Source organism: Artemia franciscana, chromosome 11 (genome assembly GCF_032884065.1).
Source record: "Artemia franciscana chromosome 11, ASM3288406v1, whole genome shotgun sequence".
NCBI classification, from domain to species: Eukaryota; Metazoa; Arthropoda; class Branchiopoda; order Anostraca; family Artemiidae; genus Artemia; species Artemia franciscana.
The window spans coordinates 9,359,536-9,381,617 of NC_088873.1; the positions used below are offsets into that span (position 1 = coordinate 9,359,536).

The following is a 22,082-nucleotide window of genomic DNA, read 5'->3' on the forward strand; positions in this document are numbered from 1 at the left end:
ACTTAAAGATATAAATTAGAAATAAAACTTTAAAGTGCTGTAAGAAACTCTTTGCTATTATATTAACATGAAAACGGCCGTTCAAAGTCACTTTTACTTTGGGAGCATAGCCTATATAGTTGGGAGCCATAATTCGAGGTAATCAAAAACAGTCTTGGTTTTGGAAAGCTTAGGCTTTCCCAGAGAAAGAAAGAGATCTGCGCTTGGCATACCGACTATTGTAAAGATCTTCAGTGTCCTTTCTCGTTGCAAGTATGTGGGTTTTAGTTCTTATAAAAACTGTAGGAAACAGTGTCATCATTTAATTTTGGATGTGTATGGTTCATTTGGCTAATCTAATGCCTCCAAAGGGAATCAGTTTATTAGGCAAGTATTGTTATTCGTTAAATGAAGGGCTCAGTGTTAAAGGGAAACCACAACAATGCAGACAAATAAAAGACAAAAATCCTACAGCAATCACATGCTCACGGATTATTCCAAAAAAAGGGGCAAATTCCTATAAAACAAAATCCACTACAATAAGTGAATACTTTGTGAAGTCTGACCCCCCCCCCCTAATAGAATCATACTCTATAGAATATGACTATAAGTTCGTTTTGTATATTCAAGATTCAGAAAGCTTTGTTCACTTCAGCTCTGGATTTCCATGTAATTAGATAATTGTTTTGTTTTTTACTTGTTTCGTCAATACATTTCTTACCGTACCTAGCCCTGAAACGAACACTAATACTAAAAAGGGGGTACCTGATTTATTTATATGATATGGTAAATGACACGTCCGGGTAGAGGTTAGGAATCTGAGATACCTTTACAGTTTTCTGTCTGGTTTGGTCCGCTTAAATTCAAAGTTGGTTTTACGCTATGTGATTTCATTTAAACTGCTCTTTGGAATATGACAACAGGCTTCTTTACGGATGAGTGATTTATATTGGTGAGTGGTTTATATCTACTTTAACGCGTAAAAGTTTTCAAATTGTGTTTGCATAGGTTTGTTTGCTCAGCCGACGCACGGAATGACAAAATACCATCCCTTGCTTTTGATTCTCGCAATATAAGGTAGGCTAAATCAGTCTTAAATTTGAAGCACCAATCTAGGGTAAGAGTATAGCATAGGACAAAAATCAGACGAAAAATGAAAATTAGGCAAATGTGGGCCTACATTAGATATCCCATTAAGTACTCTTTCTAAAAAGCGAAAACTTTCAGATGGCTTTCCTTCTACAAAAATGAGGGGAAATTAATTTAATATTGAAAAAATCATAGAAGTGATAAATAGATTAATAACTTAGCAGAAAAAGGAAACGTTTCGTTTCCGATTGGGTTGTTGTTGTTGTTTGGGGTTTGACGCGTTCGACCAATAGGTCATATGCGTTCGTATCACTCAGTTGTTCTGTGCCTTCTATGATCACTAGCTTGCTTGGGTGTCACTTAGTCATTATTCACTGAGCCAGAACAGTATCGCTTGACTTGCTAATGGAGGGGGGTTATTTGCCTGCAGCAACTGCCTGCGTTGAAAAACGGGAATCAAAATACTGCAACTATACATTGTCAAACATCAATTAAAATACATGTACAACACAATAATAAAAAGTAATACAAATTTTACACATTATAACCAATAACAATACAACCAAATGTCGATAAAAATATATCTAAAATGATAAATGGGGCAATTCTAAAAATCGTATTGAACAGGTAATAATAATTAAAAAAAAAAAAAAATATAGGGAATGAACCAAACCAGTAGTCATAACAAATCTACCTAATAGGTTTGTGCTTAGTTTTTTAGCCCAAGGAGGAGAAGTGTGATGTCCCAGAACAGAACGCATTGTGAATGCACTAAATGCCTTCTCACAGCAATTTCTTAGTACTTCTCTCTCTTTTTCGTATTTTCTACAGTTAAGGATGATGTGGCGTATATCTTCATACACTCCACAAGTGTCACAATTGGGGGATGGAGTCATTTTCCACTGGAATAGTGTTGATTTTGTCTTTGCATGGCCACATCTAAGACGAAATAGGCAGGTAGAAAGGATGCGAGAAGTGAGGTACATTTCTTTTGAAGGCTGCTTATAATCATAAAGATCGAGGAGCTGAGTATGAGAAGAATGGAGCCAGGCCTCTTCTTCTTCAAAAATTTTTGAGCTAATTGAAGAAAGAAGTTTAGGACCAGTGATAGGGGTTTGGGCGATCAGGCCTAGTTGGGAGGCTTGTTTTGCAGCCTGATCTGCTAGTTCGTTTCCTGTTATACCACAGTGTGCTGGAACCCATATGAATAGAACAGATATACCCTTTTTTGCTAGTTGGGTTTGGGTCCGATTGGTTTTGGTATGTTTTTATTTATTCTTCTTCTTCACATACAAGCCCAAAAAACACATCTTTTACAAAATGCTGCCGCACTAAGAAAAACTTGTTAAAAACTTTGTCAAAAACTTTCAATGTTGTTATTTGTATTTATTTGTTATTACTACGTTGCCTTTAACATCTGTTCCATAAAAGGCTTTGGATACTTTACTAGAGAAAAAAAAATGGATACATTATTGTCTACTTAGGCAGCTGCTAATTACCAAATTCAAAATTGATAACTGTCCAGCCTAGCAGCATGTCACTGAGATTAAATAAAAAAGAACCAAGTTTTTTTTTTACTTTGCTCCTTACTTTGCAAGTAAGGAGCGACATCAAAACTTAAAACAAGCAGAAATTATTCTGTATATTTCGTTGTTTATAAAAGAAGAGTTGTGACAGAGAGTCAACTTTAGCGTAAAAAGTGGGGCGTTGAGGAGGGACCAACCCCTTTCATATACGGAATAATTTCTGTTCGTTTTAAGTTTTAGTGTTGCTCCTTACTTGCAGTTAACAAAACTTGTTTTTCTTATTTGATTTCTGAACGTTTTTGAATTAATGCATGTTTTGATTTTGGCTCACCGCACATGAATAATTAAAACGAAATTTGCGTTTTTTTTGCTAAATGGCCTTCTTGTAGTTTTGATAGGACGATTTTAATAAAAAGGGATGGAGGAGGTGGCCTAGTTGCCTTCCAATTTTTGGTTACTTAAAAATGCAACTAGATTTTTTATTTTTTTACGAACGTTTTTGTTAGTAATAAACATACGTACCTTACGAATTAACTTACATAACAAACTTCTACATTTGTAAATTTTTATAACGTATATGAGGGGGTTTGCCCCCTCTTCAATACCATGCTCTTTACACCAAAGCTTGAATTTTGCCCCAATCTTTATGAATGAACCCTGGATCACAAAGACTGTAGAATAAATATTTGAAATTACTTAAAATACTTTTGCCTAAAGAGCAAGGTATTGTGGAGGAGACGAACCCCCTTATATACGTAATATTTTATGTTCGTTTTAAGTTTTAATGCTGCTCATTACTTCCAGTTGAAAAAAGAAATTATTTTCTCATTGCTTGTTTTTAAATAATGCTAGAAAATCCTGCGCCCCCTTCATGGAAATTCTCTTCCCTCATGATAAATTCCTCCATGGATAGGTCCTACCATGTAACCCCCTCACCCGAACCATCCTCATCCCAAAGCGAAAAAGTCCCCTTGAAAACGTCTGTACACTTCATAATAACCATTACTATATATATACAATGGTCAAAGTTTGTAACTTGCAGCCTCTCGCCCGGAGACTGTGGGGGATTGAGTCGTCCCCAAAGACATAGTTGTCAGGTTTTCGACTAAGTCGAACAGAATTGCTATCTCAAAATTTTGATCCAGTCACTTTGGGGGAAAATATGCGTTGGAGGGAGCCTAGTTGCCCTCGAATTTTTTTGTCACTTAAAAAGGAACTAAGAACTTTTGATTATCGTTAGAATGAGCCCTCTCATGACATTCTGGGACCAATGTGTCAATATGATCACCCCTAAAAAAAAACAAAAAGAAACAAAACAAATAAACACGCATCTGTGATATGTCTTCTGGCAAAAAATACAAAATTCCACATTTCTGTGGATAGAAGCTTGAAAGTTTTACAGTAAGATTCTCTGATGCGCTGAATCTGATCGTGTGATTTTCTTTAAGATTCTATAACTTTTAGGGAAGTTTTCCCCTATTTTCCAAAATAAGGCAAATTTTCTCAGGCTCGTAACTTTTGATTAGTAAGACTAAACTTAATGAAACTTGTATGTTTAAAATCAGCATTAAAATGCAATTCTTTTGAAACTATTGGTATAAAAATTCCATTTTTTAAGTTTCAGTTACTATTGAGCTGGGTCGCTCCTTACTAGAGTTCGTTACCACAAACTGTTTGATTCAGCCATCCAAAATCAACACACATTACCTGTAGACGCATTTTTGAGCTTATGTAGTTCAAAGTAATTTGTAGAGTTTCCAGTTTCCACAAGGAATTCTATCCCGGGGTTGTCCTCCGAAAATTACCGGGAATTATGAAGATTCACAAATATTGATCCTGGAAAAAAAATCAGAATTTAATATTTTTAAAATATCGAGGTTTCTGTATATCCTTATAGTTAATATCACAATGATGATAAAAGGGAATGGAAACAATACTAGGCTACATTTAAAATATACGAAGGGAATTAGTAGCATAATCATGGGCCATTACCACTGAAAATATGGGAGGGGGAGAGAAACTGTGCAAAGATAATTTCTGAAGTTTATAAATAATAAATAAAAACTCCATTCCCCTACTTGGGAGAGGGGTAGTTTTCACTATTAAACTTTGAAACAAAGCTTATCTTGCATTTTCATAAAAAAATTGTAAAAATGATCTCTCTGGATTTTTGCAAAATTGTTTTAATGTATTTTTTGAATCCCCGCTCCCTCTACATTTTCATGACTGTGAACTGATATCACTGGTAAACCTTGAGACTTAGATAGAACTTATAATTTGAACAATTTGAAATAGAAGATATCTTTGAAAACGGAGATTCTCCAAAAAGTATTCCTTATGTAACTTGGATTTCTTTTTAGTGACTAGTCACAAACCTGATATAGCATTCCATTTTGATCAATTTCAGAAAGAAAAATCTGTTTGATCATTTGTTAAAACAAGATGTTCATAAGTGGAAAAATTTTGCTGTTAGTGAATTTTAAAGTTTAAGTCTCCTATTGGTGAATGCTCCCTAAAAACTAGAACGTTGAAACTTCAAATTTTTCCATTTTGGGCCAAAAAAATTGCATCAAATCGGCCGGTGAGTACAACTTGAAAAGAATTGGAGCCCCCACTCCTAGTTGTGTTTAAAAATATGCTATTCTAGGTATTCTAATGCAATCAACAATGTTTGTTTTTGACATCAGTGATAATTCTGCCAAGATAAGCTTTTTATCACATTGGCAAATCGATTTATGTCTCCCAGGTTCCACGTATCAATAATTAGGTGAATTAACACAGAGAATATATAATAAACCCGTTTTTGTTAATTTTCATTTTTAGCCTAGTCATTTCGTATTCAAAGAATGACCGAAGAAGAAAGGCACTTGATTGGTAAAGAAATCGACAAAGAAATAAAATTGGATTCTGATCGAGTGAAGAATGCCTCTGAGCCAAGTCGAAAACTAACAGTCATAACATTAAATAACTGTGGAAATTGTGTTGTTCATCCAGATTCTGTTGGAAAAGATATGACTAATTCGGATACCCCATTCAAAGGTCTGTTCAACACCTTCATTTTTATCATATGTACCGGGACGAATGAAGTTCGTTTACATATGACATTTTAACAATCCTTTATGCCCCATTCACAACAAGAATTTACTAATACCAAGATTTAGCTTTCCAAGCAAGATTTTTCTTAGAACTTTTCAGTCAAGCAAAAGTACTATGAGAAATATGTTAAATTAGTGCTAGTTAATTCTTGGTATTAGTAAAATCTTGTGGATGGATGTTTAGGGAAATTAAAAAAAAAAAAAACAAGATTTTTCGATTGAAAGTAAGGAGCGACATTAAAACTTAAAACGAACGTGAAAATATACTTATTATTACTCCGTACATGAAATGGGCTATTCCTTCCTCAACTCCCCGCTCTTTACTCTAAAGTTTGACTCTTTCTCAAAACTCTGCTTTTTAAAACAACACAAAAACTTCAGCGTTCTTAGCGGGGCCCAATAGCCATTACTATACATAGGCTACACAATGGTCAAAGTTTTTTAACTTGCAGACACTCCCCCGAGGACTGTGGGGGGGGGGGGGGGTAAGTCGTCCCCAAAGACATAACTATTAGGTTTTTCGACAATGCCGAACAAAACAGCTATCTCAAAATAATTATCCGGTGACTTGGGGGAAAAATGAGCGTGGAAGGGGGCATAGGTGCCATCCAATGTTTTTGGTCACTTAAAAAGAGTACTAGAACTTTTAATTTCCGTTAGAATAAGCCCTCTTGCGTCATTCTAGATCACTGTGTCGATACAATCACCCCCTGAAAAATAAAAAAATATAAAATTCCTCATTTTTGTAGATAGGAGATTGAAGCTTGTACAACAGAATTCTCTGATGTGCAGAATGTGGTAGTGTGAATTTTTTTAAGATTGCGTGACTTTTAGGGGGTGTTTTCCCCTATTTTCCAAAATAAGACTCCTAACTTTTGATGAGTGAGACTAAATTTGACAAAACTTATATATTTTATATCAGCATAAAAATCCAATTCTTTCGATGTATCTATTAGTATCAAAATTCCGTCTTTGATAGGTTTTGTTCCTATTGAGCCGGGTCGCTCCTTACTACATTTCGTTACCATGAACTGTTTAATCCTGATAACACACATCTCAAACCAAGCCCTTTCGCCAAATGAAATCCCCTTTATTATCTTATAGGCTATCCTTAATTATTGGCTTACTCCCCCTGAAGATTAGAGTATGGAGATGTAAACTTCAGTCATTTAAATTCTGAAACTAGGATAGTCTCATTTTTAGCTCTGTAAATAGCCTATGTAAATATGCCAATGCCGATTTGAGAGTATCAACCACACTTATCATATCTGTTTTCAAAATGAAACTCATAAGTCTTGCAATTTTGGAACAGTGCGCTCGTACTGTATATCAAATGCACAATTAAGGGGGGTATTAGAAACAGCACCATAATAGCCAAATCTAAACCGAAAGGATTGTGAAATGGTCCTTGATTGAATGAAAGTATAGCACATCACTTTCAACGAACCAGAGGCCTTTTCCCCTTATCACTGCAATGTGAAAGGAAGGTGGTAGTTCATATCTTTATTCAGAACGTCACCAACCACCAATGAAATGAATTTTACGATTCTTCTGGTTCGAATTTCACACTTCTGGTACAGTTCTTAATACCCATATACTCGCATGCACATAGACAGTGCACAAGCGCACTCAGTGTTGCCACATTGTCAGCATAAAAAAACACCCTGGGATTTTCAAAATAAGCCCGAACAAGCGCCAAAAATTTTTATCGAAATAATCCACTTTTGAGACTTCACTTTATAGTGAGCGTGTCCGAAAGCTTGTTCCACGGAAAATGCTACATCTTGATGCGACATTAATGCTGAATTTTCAGTCCAAAAGCTATTCTCATCGTTTTTTCTTTAAACTTCAGGAAGAGTCGTAATTTTGTTTTCTCCCCTCAACATTAGCAGGGAAGAAAGATAAGCCTACCCAGCAGACGGGAATACTTGACTTTTTTTGCCGCTTTTAAGTTTGAAACATAAAAGAATTACCTTAAGCTGTGTGGCAGCTTAGTATTTTGAACTCAGGGTTTTTTTTCTGAAGCTAAGCCTTTGCATTGAAAAACTTATGGTGTGAAAGCGAAACTGTCTACTTGGAAACAAATTCGTCCATGGAATCGTCTCAAACCCGAGACTTTTGAAATCAACGAACATGTGCTCAGAGGTAGGATCAAAGTTAAACGATTTAATTGTAACTGCTGCTATTTTAGATGAAAGCAAAATAAAAAAGACAAAGGGGCCATTTCCCAGCCGAGCCCTCGAGGCAAATCTTAATATGTTAGTATTCCTTACAGTTTTAGTTTTCCCTCCAAATTTACACCTTTCAACAGAGTTGCCGCCTCTCCATACCCTTGTGAAAGCTATAGCCCTATGCAAATAAAGCCACTTCCCCATGCCCTATCTCCCAAATAAGGGATAATTTTTTTTTAATTTTTCACTAAATATTATATTTTCTTTATGTTTATCTCTTTAGAAACCTATTTTGAAGCAAGATTATAATCTAAAAATTACCTTAAGCTACGTGGCAGATAAGTATTTTGAACTTTTATGGTTATTTAAGACAAGACTTTTCACTGAAAACCTTCGTTTTTTTCTTGTCACCTGGTTTAATGAACGCGGCTTTCAGCTAATTCTTAGTGCATTGACATCGTAATACAACAAAAAAATTTCACAAGTAACAGAAAACGCAATGAGATCTCTTCAATAAGCAAAATAATATTAGTGAGTAAAACAGAATCATGACCAAAATATCACAACTAGAAACACACAGGCTTAATTACTTCTTTGGATAGAGTGGTAAAATGGAAAAAAGAAAATAATTGAATCTTGAAATTTTGTATCACAAAGGAAAAAAAAACTTCAAGAGAATCAACGTAATGATTGAAAAGCTCTCAATACTTTTGGTATATTTTCTTAATACCTCAAACAAGAAAAATTTAAAATAATTTCTGAGAAATGAAATATAATGTACAGCTTTTGACAAAAAAAAGCTAAAACAAATAAAAAGCTAATTGCAATTTAGAAATTCAGTGTCATCACCTTAGGAAAAATATGCATATCAAAAGCTGATTATTTTGTAATACAGCATTTTGGTTTTTAGATGCAGCTTATCAATCGGTTTCTTTTACCAATCAGGCTCCAGTCAAAAGACTCCTAGTTTTGGCTCTACTGAAGGAGCTCATTTTTATATGAATTTCACAGAATCTGAAGAATTCCGACATTGGTTTTTCTTTTTAAAGAAACCGATGGTTTCTTATTCAATTCCTATTAGTACCTTAAAAATTCCTATTAAAAAATAATTTCGTATCTTATTTTCAACATTATTTGCTAGAATAATCAGGAAAACGTATAATATAAAGCTTTTTCGTTGGATTTTCAACTTTTTTTGGAAAGTGCTTGGGGGTTATGAAGCCTATCTCCATTTGTTTCAAACACAACTGCAAGGTATTGTTTTGTAGTATTTTGGATGTTCCATACTTGGGGGTTATGAAGTCCTTCTCTATCTGTTTCAAACACTATGTCGTATTTGGCGTCTTACCTTTTGTAGATGATTAAATAAAAAACAAACAAGTTTTTTTAACTGAAAGTAAGGAGTGACATTGAAACTTGAAACGAACAGAAATTACTCTGTATATGAGTAATGAATTGTCCCCTCCGCAATCCCTCGCTTTTTACGCTAAAGTTTTTAATTGTTTTAAATAGTAGAATTGTGGCAAAGAGTCAAACTTTAGCGTAAAGACCGAGGGATTGCGGAGGGGACAACTCATTTCATATACGGAGTAATTTCTGTTCGTTTTAAGTTTCAATGTCGCTCCTTACTTTCAGTTAAAAAAAACTAGTTTTCTTATTTAATTTCTAAACGTTTTTGAATTAATACATGTTTGATTTTGGCTCTCCGCACATAAATTATTAAAATGAAATTTGAATATTAATTCTTTTTTGGCTAAATGGCTTTCTCTTAGTTTTGATCCAACGATTTTGAGAAATAAGAGGTGGGGAAGGAGGCCTAGTTGTCCTCCAATTTTTCGGCTACTTAAAAAGGCAACTAGAACTTTTAATTTTTAACGAACGTTTTGTTCGTAAAAAATATACGTAACTTAAGAATTAACTTACGTAACAAACTTTTATATTCTTATATTTTTATTATGTATATGAGGCGGTTTGCCCCTCGTCAATACCTCGCTCTTTAAACTAAATCTTAACTTTTGTCCCAATTATTTAAGAATGACCCCTGAATCAGAAAGGCCATATAATAAATAGTTGAAATTACTAAAAGTACTTTAGCATAAAGAGCGAGGTATTTATCTCCTCCTAAATACCCCGCTCTTTATGCTTAAGTATTTTTAGAACCTCATATATGCGTAATAATATCCGTTCGTTTTAAGTTTTAATGTTACTACTTACTTTCGATTGAAAACTTTGTCATGTTTATTTTTCCATTGCTTTTTATAGTAATGCTAGAAAATCCTGCACCCTTTTTATTGAATTACTCTTCCCCCATGACATATTTCTCCCAGGAAAGATCCTCCCACATAGCCCCCTCCCCTCAAACCCACCCCCCAAACCAAAAAAATCCCCCTGAAAACGTATGTACACTTCCCAAAAACCATTACTGTACGTAAACAATGGTCAAAGTTTGTAACTTGTAGCCCCTCCCCCAGGGACTGTGGGGGAGTAAGTCATCCCCAAAGACATAGTTTAATGGTTTTCGACAATGCGGAACAAAATAGCTATCCCAAAATTTTGGAAAAAAATGAGCGTGGGAGGGGGCCTAGGTATCCTCCAATTTTTTGGTCACTTAAAAAGGGCAATAGAACTTTTCATTTCCGTTAGAATGAGCCCTCTTGCGACATTCTAAGACCACATGGTCGATACGATGACCCCTGGAAAAAAAAAATAAACACGCTCCCATGGTGTGGCAAAAAATACGAAATTCCACATTTTTGTCGATAGGAGCATGAAACTTTTGCTACAGGCTTCCCTGATACGCTGAATGCGATGGTATGATTTTCGTTAAGATTCTTTGACTTTTAGGGGTGTTTCCCCCTATTTTCCAAAATAAGGCAAATTTTCTCAGGCTCGTAACTTTTGATGACAATCATGAAATTTGATGAAACATATATATTTAAAATCAGCATGGAAATTTGATTCTTTCGATGTATCTTTTAGATTCGAAATTCCGTTTATTAAAGTTTCGTTTACTATTGAGTTGGGTTGCTCCTTACTACAGTTCGTTACCACAAACTGTTTGAAACGTCGCTATTCAATAGTTGTAACTAGTAATCTGCCGTAATAAATAGTTCTTTGTGACTCAATTTACTTATTTTCTTCCTCTTTTTTAGTGAATCGTAGGGTTTAGTTAAACTTTTCCTTAAATCCGTTCGCTTTCTTTCCTCGAAAGTTTTGTAAAGGAATGAACTTGAAAAAAAAATTCTTAAAAAAAGAAAATATTATTCTTTTGAGTAGAAAAAGCCCAAAACAAGCCAAATTAAAGAACAATAAGCCCAGTTTACCGCCCCAAGCACGCCGCAAGAAAAAACGTCCGCCCCAGCCCAGAGAAATAAGCCACCGCGGCTTGAAACAAGCCAATCTGGCAACACAGAGCGCACTGCACCAAAATAGTGATACTTGGGTTTTACATAAATTAGATTGATGGATCATATTCACCTCCCTGGATTTTTGTAGGATTATCACAAAATACCCCACTTAATTAAATTGATTTTTGTAATTTTTGGCACTCATTAGGCAATTGCAATCATTGAATTGTGTTCAAAAGTGCATATTGAAAACTATTAAATTAACAATTTACTTTTTCGCTTCAAAGGTCAATAAACTTCAGTTCGTTCTTATCTGGATAGAAAATTCTTGGTGTATTTATCTATCAAGCTAAATTGAAAAAAAAATTCCTGTTGAAACCGTTTTAAAAGGTACTATGAAATAGCAGAATTTTTAACTCAAATGATTGTTTTTCCTTTTCAGTTATATTTTTTTGTAAAATAGGAACAACATAGGCGTATGGGAAGGGACATTTAAAATGACTTGTGTAGAATTAGTTTTGCTGCCAAACGCCATTCAATAGAGCATTAAAATTGCGCTTATTCAGTAAGAAATTGTAAAAAGTTACAATAAGGAGTATTGAGCACGGGTTAAGTGTTACCAATTGATTCTATTTTTTGCTTAAAGTAGTAACTGTCTAGGATAGCCACGAAGTATGTCCTGGGGTAAACTACCCCTTTGACATGCAAAAAGGACTAGTTCCTTTGTACAGAGGCTGTTCTGGCAAAATGGTTTAAAAAAAAAACTCTGGCCCTTTAAAAGCATGGGGGAAGCACTCCCTTGTCAATCAGTGTCTTTGTCATAGTTAAAGTAGGCTCCAACAAATAGCTTGTAGCCCAATTTAACACTTTTTATAATTGATTCTGTTTAAGTTCAATAAGATTAAAAAAGAGGATCAGTTCTCGATTCTGGGTCGAGTAGAATTGTGGCAAAGAGTCAAACTTTAGCGTAAAGAGCGAAGGATTGCGGAGGGGACAACCCATTTCATATACGGAGTAATTTCTATTCGTTTTAAGTTTTAATGTCGCTCCTTACTTTCAGTTAAAAACAACTAGTTTTTTTACTTAATTTCTGAACGTTTTTGAATTAATGCATGTTTGATTTTGGCTCTCCGTACATAAATTATTAAAATGAAATTTTTATAATAATTCTTTTGTTGGCTAAATGGCTTTCTCTTAGTTTTGATGAGACGATTTTGAGAAATAAGGGGTGGGGAAGGAGGCCTAGTTGCCCTCCAATTTTTCGGTTACTTAAAAAGGCAACTAGAACTTTTAATTTTAAACGAACGTTTTTATTAGTAAAAAATATACGTAATCTAAGAATTAACTTATGTAATAAACTTTTATATTCTTATATTTTTGATTATATATATGAGGGGGTTTGTCCCCAATCGTTAATACCTCGCTCTTCACACTAAATCTTAAGCTTTGTCCCAATTCTTTAAGAATGACCCCTGAAGAAAGGCCGTAGAATAAATAGTTAAAATTACTAAAAGTACTTTAGCATAAAGAGCGAAGTATTTATCTCCTCCTAAATACCTCGCTCTTTATGCTAAAGTATATTTAGAACCCCTCATATGCGTAATAATCTCTGTTCGTTTTAAGTTTTAATGCTACTCCTTACTTTCAATTGGAAAAACTTTTTCATGATTATATTTTGATTGTTTTTTTTAATAGTAATGCTAGAAAATCCTGCGCCCTTTTCATTGAATTTCTCTTCTCCCATGAAATATTCCTCCAAGGAAAGATCTTCCCACATAGCCCCCTTCCCTCAACCCTACACCCAAACCAACAAAATCCCCCTGAAAACGTCGGCACACATCCCAATAACCATTACTGTATGTAAACATTGGTCAAAGTTTGTAACTTGCAGCCCCTCCCCCAGAAACTGTGGGGGAGTATGTCATCCCCAAAGACATAGTTATTATGGTTTTCGACTATGTGGAACAAAATGGCTATCTCAAAATTTTTATCCGTTGACTTTGGGAAAAAATGACCGTAGGAGGGGGCCTAGCTGCCCTCCAATTTTCTTGGTCACTTAAAAAGGGCACTAGAACTTTTCTTTTCCGTTAGAATGAGCCCTCTTGCAACACTCTAGGACCACTTGGTCGATACGATGACCCATGGAAAAAAAACAAACAAACAAAGAAATAACCACGCACCCGTGATCTGTCTTCTGGCAAAAAATACGAAATTCCACATTTTTGTAGATTGGACCTTGAAATTTTTTTTCTAAAGGGTTCTCTTATACGCTGGATGCGATGGTGTGATTTTCGTTAAGATCCTATGACTTTTAGGGGGTGTTTCCCCCTATTTTCCGAAATAAGGCAAATTTTCTCAGGCTCGTAACTTTTGATGACAAAGACTAAATTTGACGAAACTTATATATTTAAAATCAGCATAAAGATCCAATTCTTTTGATATATCTTTTAGCATCGAAGTTCCGTTTTTTAGAGTTTCGTTTACTATTGAGCCGGGTCGCTCCTTACTACAGTTCGTTACCACGAACTGTTTGACATATCTTGTATTCTAAAACCTTACTCTTAAGGAAGTTCAGTATAACACAAGCTGTGTTTTGAATACAAATATTAAATACAGAGTAGCCTGAAAATAATGCTTGCTACATAGGTGCTGCTAACATAAAGACGAATTCAATTAATCATTAGCTTATAGCAGGGCTATATCCAGGATTTTTTTTGGCGGGGGCGAGGGGGGGATACAAAAAAAACAAAGACGCATGAAAAATGTTTTATGCATTTTAATTATGTTTTGCGAGTCAGAATAAAATTTCAGGGGAGGGGTTCAGACTCCCTAACCCCTACCCTGAATACGGCCTTGGCTTATAGTCTGTGGCTCTAGTTGGTTCGGATATAGCCTAGCATTCAAAATACCAAATAGGTGCGCATTACTATCAATCTTACTTCTGAGTAATCTACAGACATCTGAGACTGCCAAGTGGAGGAATAAACCCCTCCAAGTATCTCCCGTTTAATATTTGTATATTTATCGCAATTGGCAAATATAAGGTATTTCCATATAGCCTTTTTTAACGCTGCATTTTGTTTCGTTTTTAACCTATAGCAATAATAAAAAACGGAATATTAAAAAACGGCGCCGCTGTGTGCTTCTAACTTATCCTCTTATTTATGAGAATAAGTAAAATCAGTGATGCAGAGTAGGAATTGGATTGCTTTTAGGATCGTTCCGGCTTGCTTTGGGAACACAAACGAGGTGTGTTCTGCACGCGAATAATTTCCATAGATAATTTAGTATTAATAGCGATATCGGACGTCGAGTTCTTTAAGGTCTTCGGATTAAGCTTTTATCTACGACTTCAAAGGAAGAAAGAAAGAATGGCTAGAATTACCATATTATTGTTAGTTAATTACGGCTCTCAACTTCAAATCTGTTTCTGCCATTGTAAGTCTGAATCTGTACGTTAAAGAATCTGTATCTGAGTGGGAAGCAGGGGTGACAATCGGGCAATTGGGGAGGGCAAAGGACAATTATCCCTCAGGTTTTGAAAAATACCTGTTTTAGTATTTTTGTTGTAAAAAAAAATAAAAAAGACCCCCTCCCCTACATTTATAAATTAGGTTCCCTTTTGAAGAATCGCTGAGTTTGGAGTTGAAATTGGCAAAAAAAACATTACAAAGTAAAATCCTCAGCTTATAACACAACAAGTTAAATAATAATAAAAAAAAAAATAGTTCGTCAGGCAAAAAAAAGCTACTGAAACTCAACAGGTTTTTTAAAACATTTACTGAATTTGGTCTTATTTCGAAATATAGTGCGGATGTACAGACCCAATCAAAAAACATTAAGTCTGGTAAAATTTTAAAAGCCACTGCAACAGTAGGTGAATTCACGCAAAACTGAAAAGTCGCAACAATGAGTATAGCGTAGTCCTGCTTAGCTATCTCCATCTTTTGTAGTAAATGGAATTTGATTATACTAGACAGTGGTACTCAAAAACAAAACTGAGTGAAATAAATCCTTGCAAAGACTGATTTTTGACGTGGATGTTTAGTATTTTATCGTGACGTTTAGTAAAAAACGTGTGACTGAAATAATTGCAAAAAACTTTCAGTACTACTTGAAGAGAGTATGATTAAAACCTAAGATAATCCCTAGCCTAGAGTCATGTTTTAGCCCCTGGTCCGGTCTATGTTGACAATTCCGATCAAAGAGGTTTATAAACTATTTGTCGGCAATACAAGTCACACCCGGAACATAATGATTTGTAGTAATTTCATGGATTTGTGGATAGTTCGGAAAAAGATTGAAGCAATTCAACATGGCCAAGTGTCGTGTTTCTAAAGAAGAAGATAGATCCAGTTGGAATAGAGTCCAAAAATTAAATAGGCTGGAAAATTGGAGTTTTTGTGCGACCACCAATAAATGTTTAATTTGGATACTTGATGCATTGAGGTAAAGTTGCCTGCCGTTCTGAGTAAACCAAGTTTAAGTTAGGGCTGACAATTCTACGCTCAAAAGATGGTAGTCTTGCATCCGAATGGGGATCAGCTGGAGGGTAAAGACTGGGAACACAAACTTTTGCTTTAACTGCTTATTATTTAGAAGACCAGAGAGAACGTAAAAGAGATTTGTTGGCGTCTCCCCACAACAGCCGTCGTTTTCACCCCCGGAAAATCCCCCCACGAAAAACTCTCCGTCAAAGAGAAACTAGTTACTCTGAAATTTAAGCAAAACCAAAAGCTATCATTATTCTCGCTCCCTTAGAAAAAAAAATTTCCCTTTGTCTCACGTCAGAAGCACGACTTTCTCACAGAAATGGTTGATTTGTTCTATGAAGGCTATTGGCAATGTTCCATACTAGTCAGTAATTCATTATGGGTGATCAATCATAAGTAATAGTTCCACACAAATGATCTCTCGTCTGGATGTTTCCAATAGGATTGTATGCGTGCTAATGCTGCAATCAGTAAGATAATGTTTCCTAAGAAGAGATGCATAGGCTATATAAAGAATTGTTGACACCAGCTTTTTGGAAGCTTGAAAAGATCGACCTTCTAACAAAGCTAAAGCAGTGACTGGTCAGAAATGGGACTTTACTAAAATTTACCTTAAAATTGACTTTAATAGCTAAAATAATACCGAGTTATTTGAATACTACCGATATATATATATATATATATATATATATATATATATATATATATATATATATATATATATATATATATATATATTTATTATTTTTTTTAAGATGAAGAAATACTTGACTTATCGTTGCCTATGTGATTTGTTGTTTACTCTCCATCGGACATTTTGTTTTCAGTTGGACTCTGTGCTTGTGGTATTTTTGTGCGGATAGCCACATTTTGGCTGTAAGCAAACAACGCGGTTATTTATCAACTGCGAAAGTGGTAAGCCTATGCTTGTAACTTACAATATGACTTAAACAAAACAACATTCAAGATCAAATCTCATCATTGACATAAAGTAGCGAATCATATGCAAAAACGTTGTGGCTTAATTAATATTATATATATATATATATATATATATATATATATATATATATATATATATATATATATATATATATATATATATATATATATATATATATATATTATATATATATATATATATATATATATATATATACATATATATATATATATATACATATATATATATATATATATATATATATATATATATATATATATATATATATATAATATATATATATATATATAAATATATATATATATAAATATATATATATATATATATATATATATATATAAATATATATTTGTATATATATATATATATATATATATATATATATATATATATATAGATATATAGATATACATGTATGTATATATATATATATATATATATATATATATATATATATATATATATATATATATATATATATATATATATATATCTATATATATATAAAAATAAGTTGTCTGTCTGTGTGTCTGTCTGTGGATCAGGTGACGTCATGTTTCTGTGTTGACTGACGTCATGAAATTAGTTGTCGTCATTTTTGCTTTGACGGTGACGTCATTCAAGATATTTAAGACATATGTTCACGTAGAAATCTATTAATGTTTAAGTTTACAATGACTGATGAACTTACCATGGCAAAAGCCGATGAAGATGCTCAAAGAGTCTATGCCAAAAAACTTGCTGCTGATAGAGAAAGTCAGAAAAGAAAGCGTGCCGAGGAACTACCAGAGCAACGCGGAAGCAGACTTGCTGCTAAAAGAGAAAGTGAAAAAAGAAGGCGTGCCGAGGAATCAAAAGAACAGCAAGGAAACAGGCTTGAGGCTGATAGAGAAAGAAAGAACAGAAAGCGTGCCGAGGAATCAAAAGAACAGCAAGGAAACAGGCTTGAGGCTGATAGAGAAAGAAAGAACAGAAAGCGTGCCGAGGAACTACCAGAGCAACGCGGAAGCAGACTTGCTGCTAAAAGAGAAAGTGAAAAAAGAAGGCGTGCCGAGGAATTACAAGAACAGCAAGAAATCAGGCTTGCTGCTGATAGAGAAAGTAAGAAAAGAAAGCGTGCCGAGGAATCACAAGAACAGCAAGAAATCAGGCTTGCTGCTGATAGAGAAAGTAAGAAAAGAAAGCGTGCCGAGGAATCAGAGCAACCTGAAAGTTATCGCCTGGCATTCAGGTACAACCCAGTCGATGATTATAGCTTGAGTAGATGTGTTCAAATCGGGACAATGTCTAAAATTTGTCCCTATTGCAAGGCCTTGAAATTCAATAGTGAAACAATGGGAATGTGTTGCGCCTCAGGAAAAGTTAAACTTCCTCTATTGGCTGCACCACCAGAGCCATTGAAGACTTTCCTTACTGGAACTACGTCAGAATCTAAGCGTTTTTTGTCAAAAATCAGAAAATACAACTCATGTTTCCAAATGACGTCGTTTGGAGCCCAAATCGAAAATCCAGATCAATTTATGTCTACTTTCAAAGTAAAAGGGCAAATTTATCATAGAGCAGGGTCCCTTCTACCATTCTCAGGCGAGAATCATAAATTTTTACAATTGTACTTCATCAGTGATAGAAATTCTGAATTGAATGCACGTTGCGAAATTTCTCCCAACGTTGAAAGGACAATCGTTTCCCAATTGCAACATCTTTTCCACGAAAATAATAATTTAGTGCGTCTGTTCAAAACAGCCATCGATTTGATGCCTACTGATACGCATAAAATTGTTATTTCCGCTGACAAAACGCCTCCTGGCCAACATGTGCGTAGATACAATGCTCCAACTATCGACGAAGTGGCAATCGTTATGGTCGGTGATCAGTTTTTACCTCGAGATATTATTCTTCATAAGCGAAACGCTCAGTTGGTAAGAATTGCTGAAACTCATCGATGCTACGATGCCCTACAATATCCTATCATTTTTTGGGATGGAGCCGACGGCTATCACTTTAATATTAAATTGATGAATCCAGCCACTAACAAAGAAATGAATAAGAAATGCAGTGCAATGCATTATTATTCCTATAGACTAATGATTCGGCAGGATGAAGAAAATTATATTTTAAAATGCCGTGAATTGTTTCACCAATTCGTCGTTGATATGTATGCTAAAATTGAATCAGAACGTTTGCTATATATCCGCCTGAATCAGACCAAGCTCCGCTCTGAACAATACATTCATTTGCGAGATGCAGTTATAAATGACGGTAATACCACAAACGTTGGAAGATTAACAATTTTACCTTCGTCATATGCTGGCAGTCCCCGTCATATGCATGAATATGCTCAAGATGCTATTGCGTATGTTCGTCTCTATGGTCGTCCAGATTTATTTATTACATTTACATGTAATCAATCTTGGGACGAGATACTGCAGCTTTTACTTCAAGGACAATCGGCGGTTCATAGGCATGACATTACGGCCCGTGTCTTCCGGCAAAAGTTGAAATCACTGATAAACTACATTGTAAAACTTGAAGTGTTTGGGTCAGTGCGATGCTGGATGTACTCAGTGGAATGGCAAAAACGAGGTTTGCCACACGCACATATACTAATCTGGCTACATAAAAAAATTACTTCGAACGAAATTGATGATGTGATTTCCGCTGAAATACCTGATAAAAATGTCGATAAGGGGTTACATGATATTATTGTAAAAAATATGATACATGGACCTTGCGGTGCACTGAACGAAAATTCACCATGCATGGCCAAAGGAAGGTGCACAAAGCAATATCCTCGACTTTTAGTATCAAACACAATTACTGGCAATGATGGTTACCCACAATATAGAAGAAGATCTACTGAAGATGGCGGTAAAACAGCAATAATAAAGAAGCGTAACGGTACCACCATCGAAGTAGATAACCAATGGGTTGTTCCATATTCCCCATTATTATCAAAAACATTTAATGCACACATAAACGTTGAATACTGTAACTCCGTAAAGGCAATCAAATACATATGTAAATACGTCAACAAAGGCAGTGACATGGCAGTTTTTGGCTTGCAGCCCGAAATTAAAGATTTCGATGAAATCGTACAATATCAGGCTGGAAGATACATAAGCAGTAATGAAGCTGTTTGGCGAATTCTTTCATTTCCGATACATGAACGTAGTCCAGCTGTTGTTCACTTAGCGGTACATTTACAGAATGGTCAACGTGTTTATTTCACGGAAACCAACGTGCAACAAAGAGTCCTGAATCCACCGGATACAACATTAACAGCTTTTTTTTCGCTTTGCAAAAATGATTCTTTTGCAAAAAAACTGCTGTATACTGAAGTGCCTTCGTATTACACGTGGAATACTAAAAATAAAGTATTTGAACGTCGAAAACAGGGTAAATCAGTCGACGGCCAACCTACCATCTTCAAAGATACCACGATAGGAAGACTCTACACCGTTCACCCCAATCAACATGAATGCTTCTTTCTACGCCTGCTTTTGGTGAATGTACCCGGTCCGACATCCTTTGAGTATTTGAGGACTGTAAATGGTACTATACATGACACTTACCGTAGTGCATGCCAAGCTCTGAATTTATTGGAGAATGACCAACACTGGGATAACTGCATCAATGACGCGTGCGAAACGTCAACCCCAAGTCAAATTCGTGCATTGTTTGGCATCATTTTAACAACTTGCTCTCCATCAGCTCCTACAGAGTTATGGGAAAAATATAAGTCAAAAATGTCCGAAGATATACTCCATCGAAAACAGTTAGAGACGTCAGATATGACTTTTGATTTTACATCAGAAATTTATAACTACACTTTAGTTGTTATAGAAGATTTGTGCGTACGTTTGGCAAACAAACCTCTTCAGGATTTGGGAATGCCTTCACCTAACCGTATCGCTGCTGTTTCGACATGTGTAGAATTGGATCGTGAACAAAGTTACAGTACGAGTGATCTATTGTCGTATGTACAAAATAACATTTCCAAGTTAACGTCGGAACAAAAAGACATTTATGATACGATAATGCATTGTGTCGATAACAACGTTGGAGAAATTTTCTTTTTGGATGCGCCAGGAGGTACTGGTAAAACGTTTGTGATAAAACTGATTCTGGCATCAATTCGATCAAAAAATGATATAGCGTTGGCAATTGCGTCGTCCGGAATAGCCGCAACATTGCTGCCTGATGGAAGAACTGCCCATTCCGCTTTGAAATTGCCTCTGAACTTGCATTCTACAGAAACTCCCACGTGCAATATTTCCAAATCATCTGGGATGGGTAAAGTATTGCAGCAATGCAAACTTATTATTTGGGATGAGTGCACAATGGCACACAAAAAATCGCTCGAGGCTCTGGATCAATGCTTGAAAGATTTGTGAGGAAAGTCGAAACCCTTTGGCAGCACATTAATATTGCTTGCGGGAGATTTCAGGCAAACATTACCTATAATACCTAGATCAACTCCTGCAGACGAAATGAATGCTTGCCTGAAAAATTCTAATTTATGGGCACACGTAAAAAACATTAAAATTAACTACAAATATGCGTGTCCGATTGCAAAACGATGACTCTGGTCAAACATTTTCAGATCAATTGCTGGCAATGGGAAACGGAAAGCTCCCAGTAGACTCAATTTCAGGACGTATACAACTACCTGCTGATTTCTGTAATTTAGTGACGTCCAAAAATGAATTGATTGAAAAAGTATTTCCGAATATTCTAAAAAATTATAAAAATAATAAATGGCTAAGTGAAAGAGCGATTCTCGCACCCAAAAATATAGACGTCCACGAAATCAACAATATTGTTTTGACCAAGATTCGAGACCAGGCAGTCCTTTACAAGTCAGTCGACACAGTTTTGGAACCAAATGAAGCGGTTAATTATCCATCTGAATTTTTAAATTCCATAGATCTTTCAGGGTTTCCACCACACGTGCTACAACTAAAAATAGGCGTACCAATAATACTTTTAAGAAATATAAACCCACCAAAGCTTTGCAATGGCCCTCGACTTGCCGTAAAAAAAAACAATGGAAAACCTAATAGAGGCCACAATCTTGACAGGGCCTTTTGAGGGTGAGGCTGTTCTTATTCCTCGCATTCCCATGATTCCAACGGATCTGCCTTTTCAATTTAAAATATTGCAATTCCCAATTCGATTAGCATTTGCAATCACCATTAACAAAGCTCAAGGTCAATCATTAGAAAAATGTGGTATAGATCTTAATACTGATTGTTTTTCCCATGGACAATTGTATGTTGCATGTTCGAGGGTCGGTAAACCTGACAATCTATTTATATGCAGCGACAATTGGACAGCGAAGAATGTTGTATATTCGCAAGTTTTACGCAGTTAATTTGTATTTTGGAACCAAATGAAGCGGTTAATTATCCATCTGAA

General features: G+C 35.2%; 1 protein-coding gene across 7 annotated transcripts in view; it reads left to right on the forward strand.

Moving 5' to 3' along the window:
- Positions 1-246: 246 nt before the first annotated feature.
- The window catches only part of LOC136032777 (kazrin-like), a 161,104-nt gene continuing 139,268 nt past the window's right edge, over positions 247-22,082 (forward strand). For 3 of the 7 annotated variants that reach the window (XM_065713130.1, XM_065713133.1, XM_065713136.1), the window contains exons 1-2: positions 814-931; positions 5,418-5,633. In XM_065713130.1, coding sequence (XP_065569202.1) covers positions 5,441-5,633 — 193 coding nt within the window. In that variant the 5' untranslated portion in view covers positions 814-931; positions 5,418-5,440. The other 4 variants (XM_065713131.1, XM_065713135.1, XM_065713132.1 and 1 more) reach the window with 3 other exon arrangements.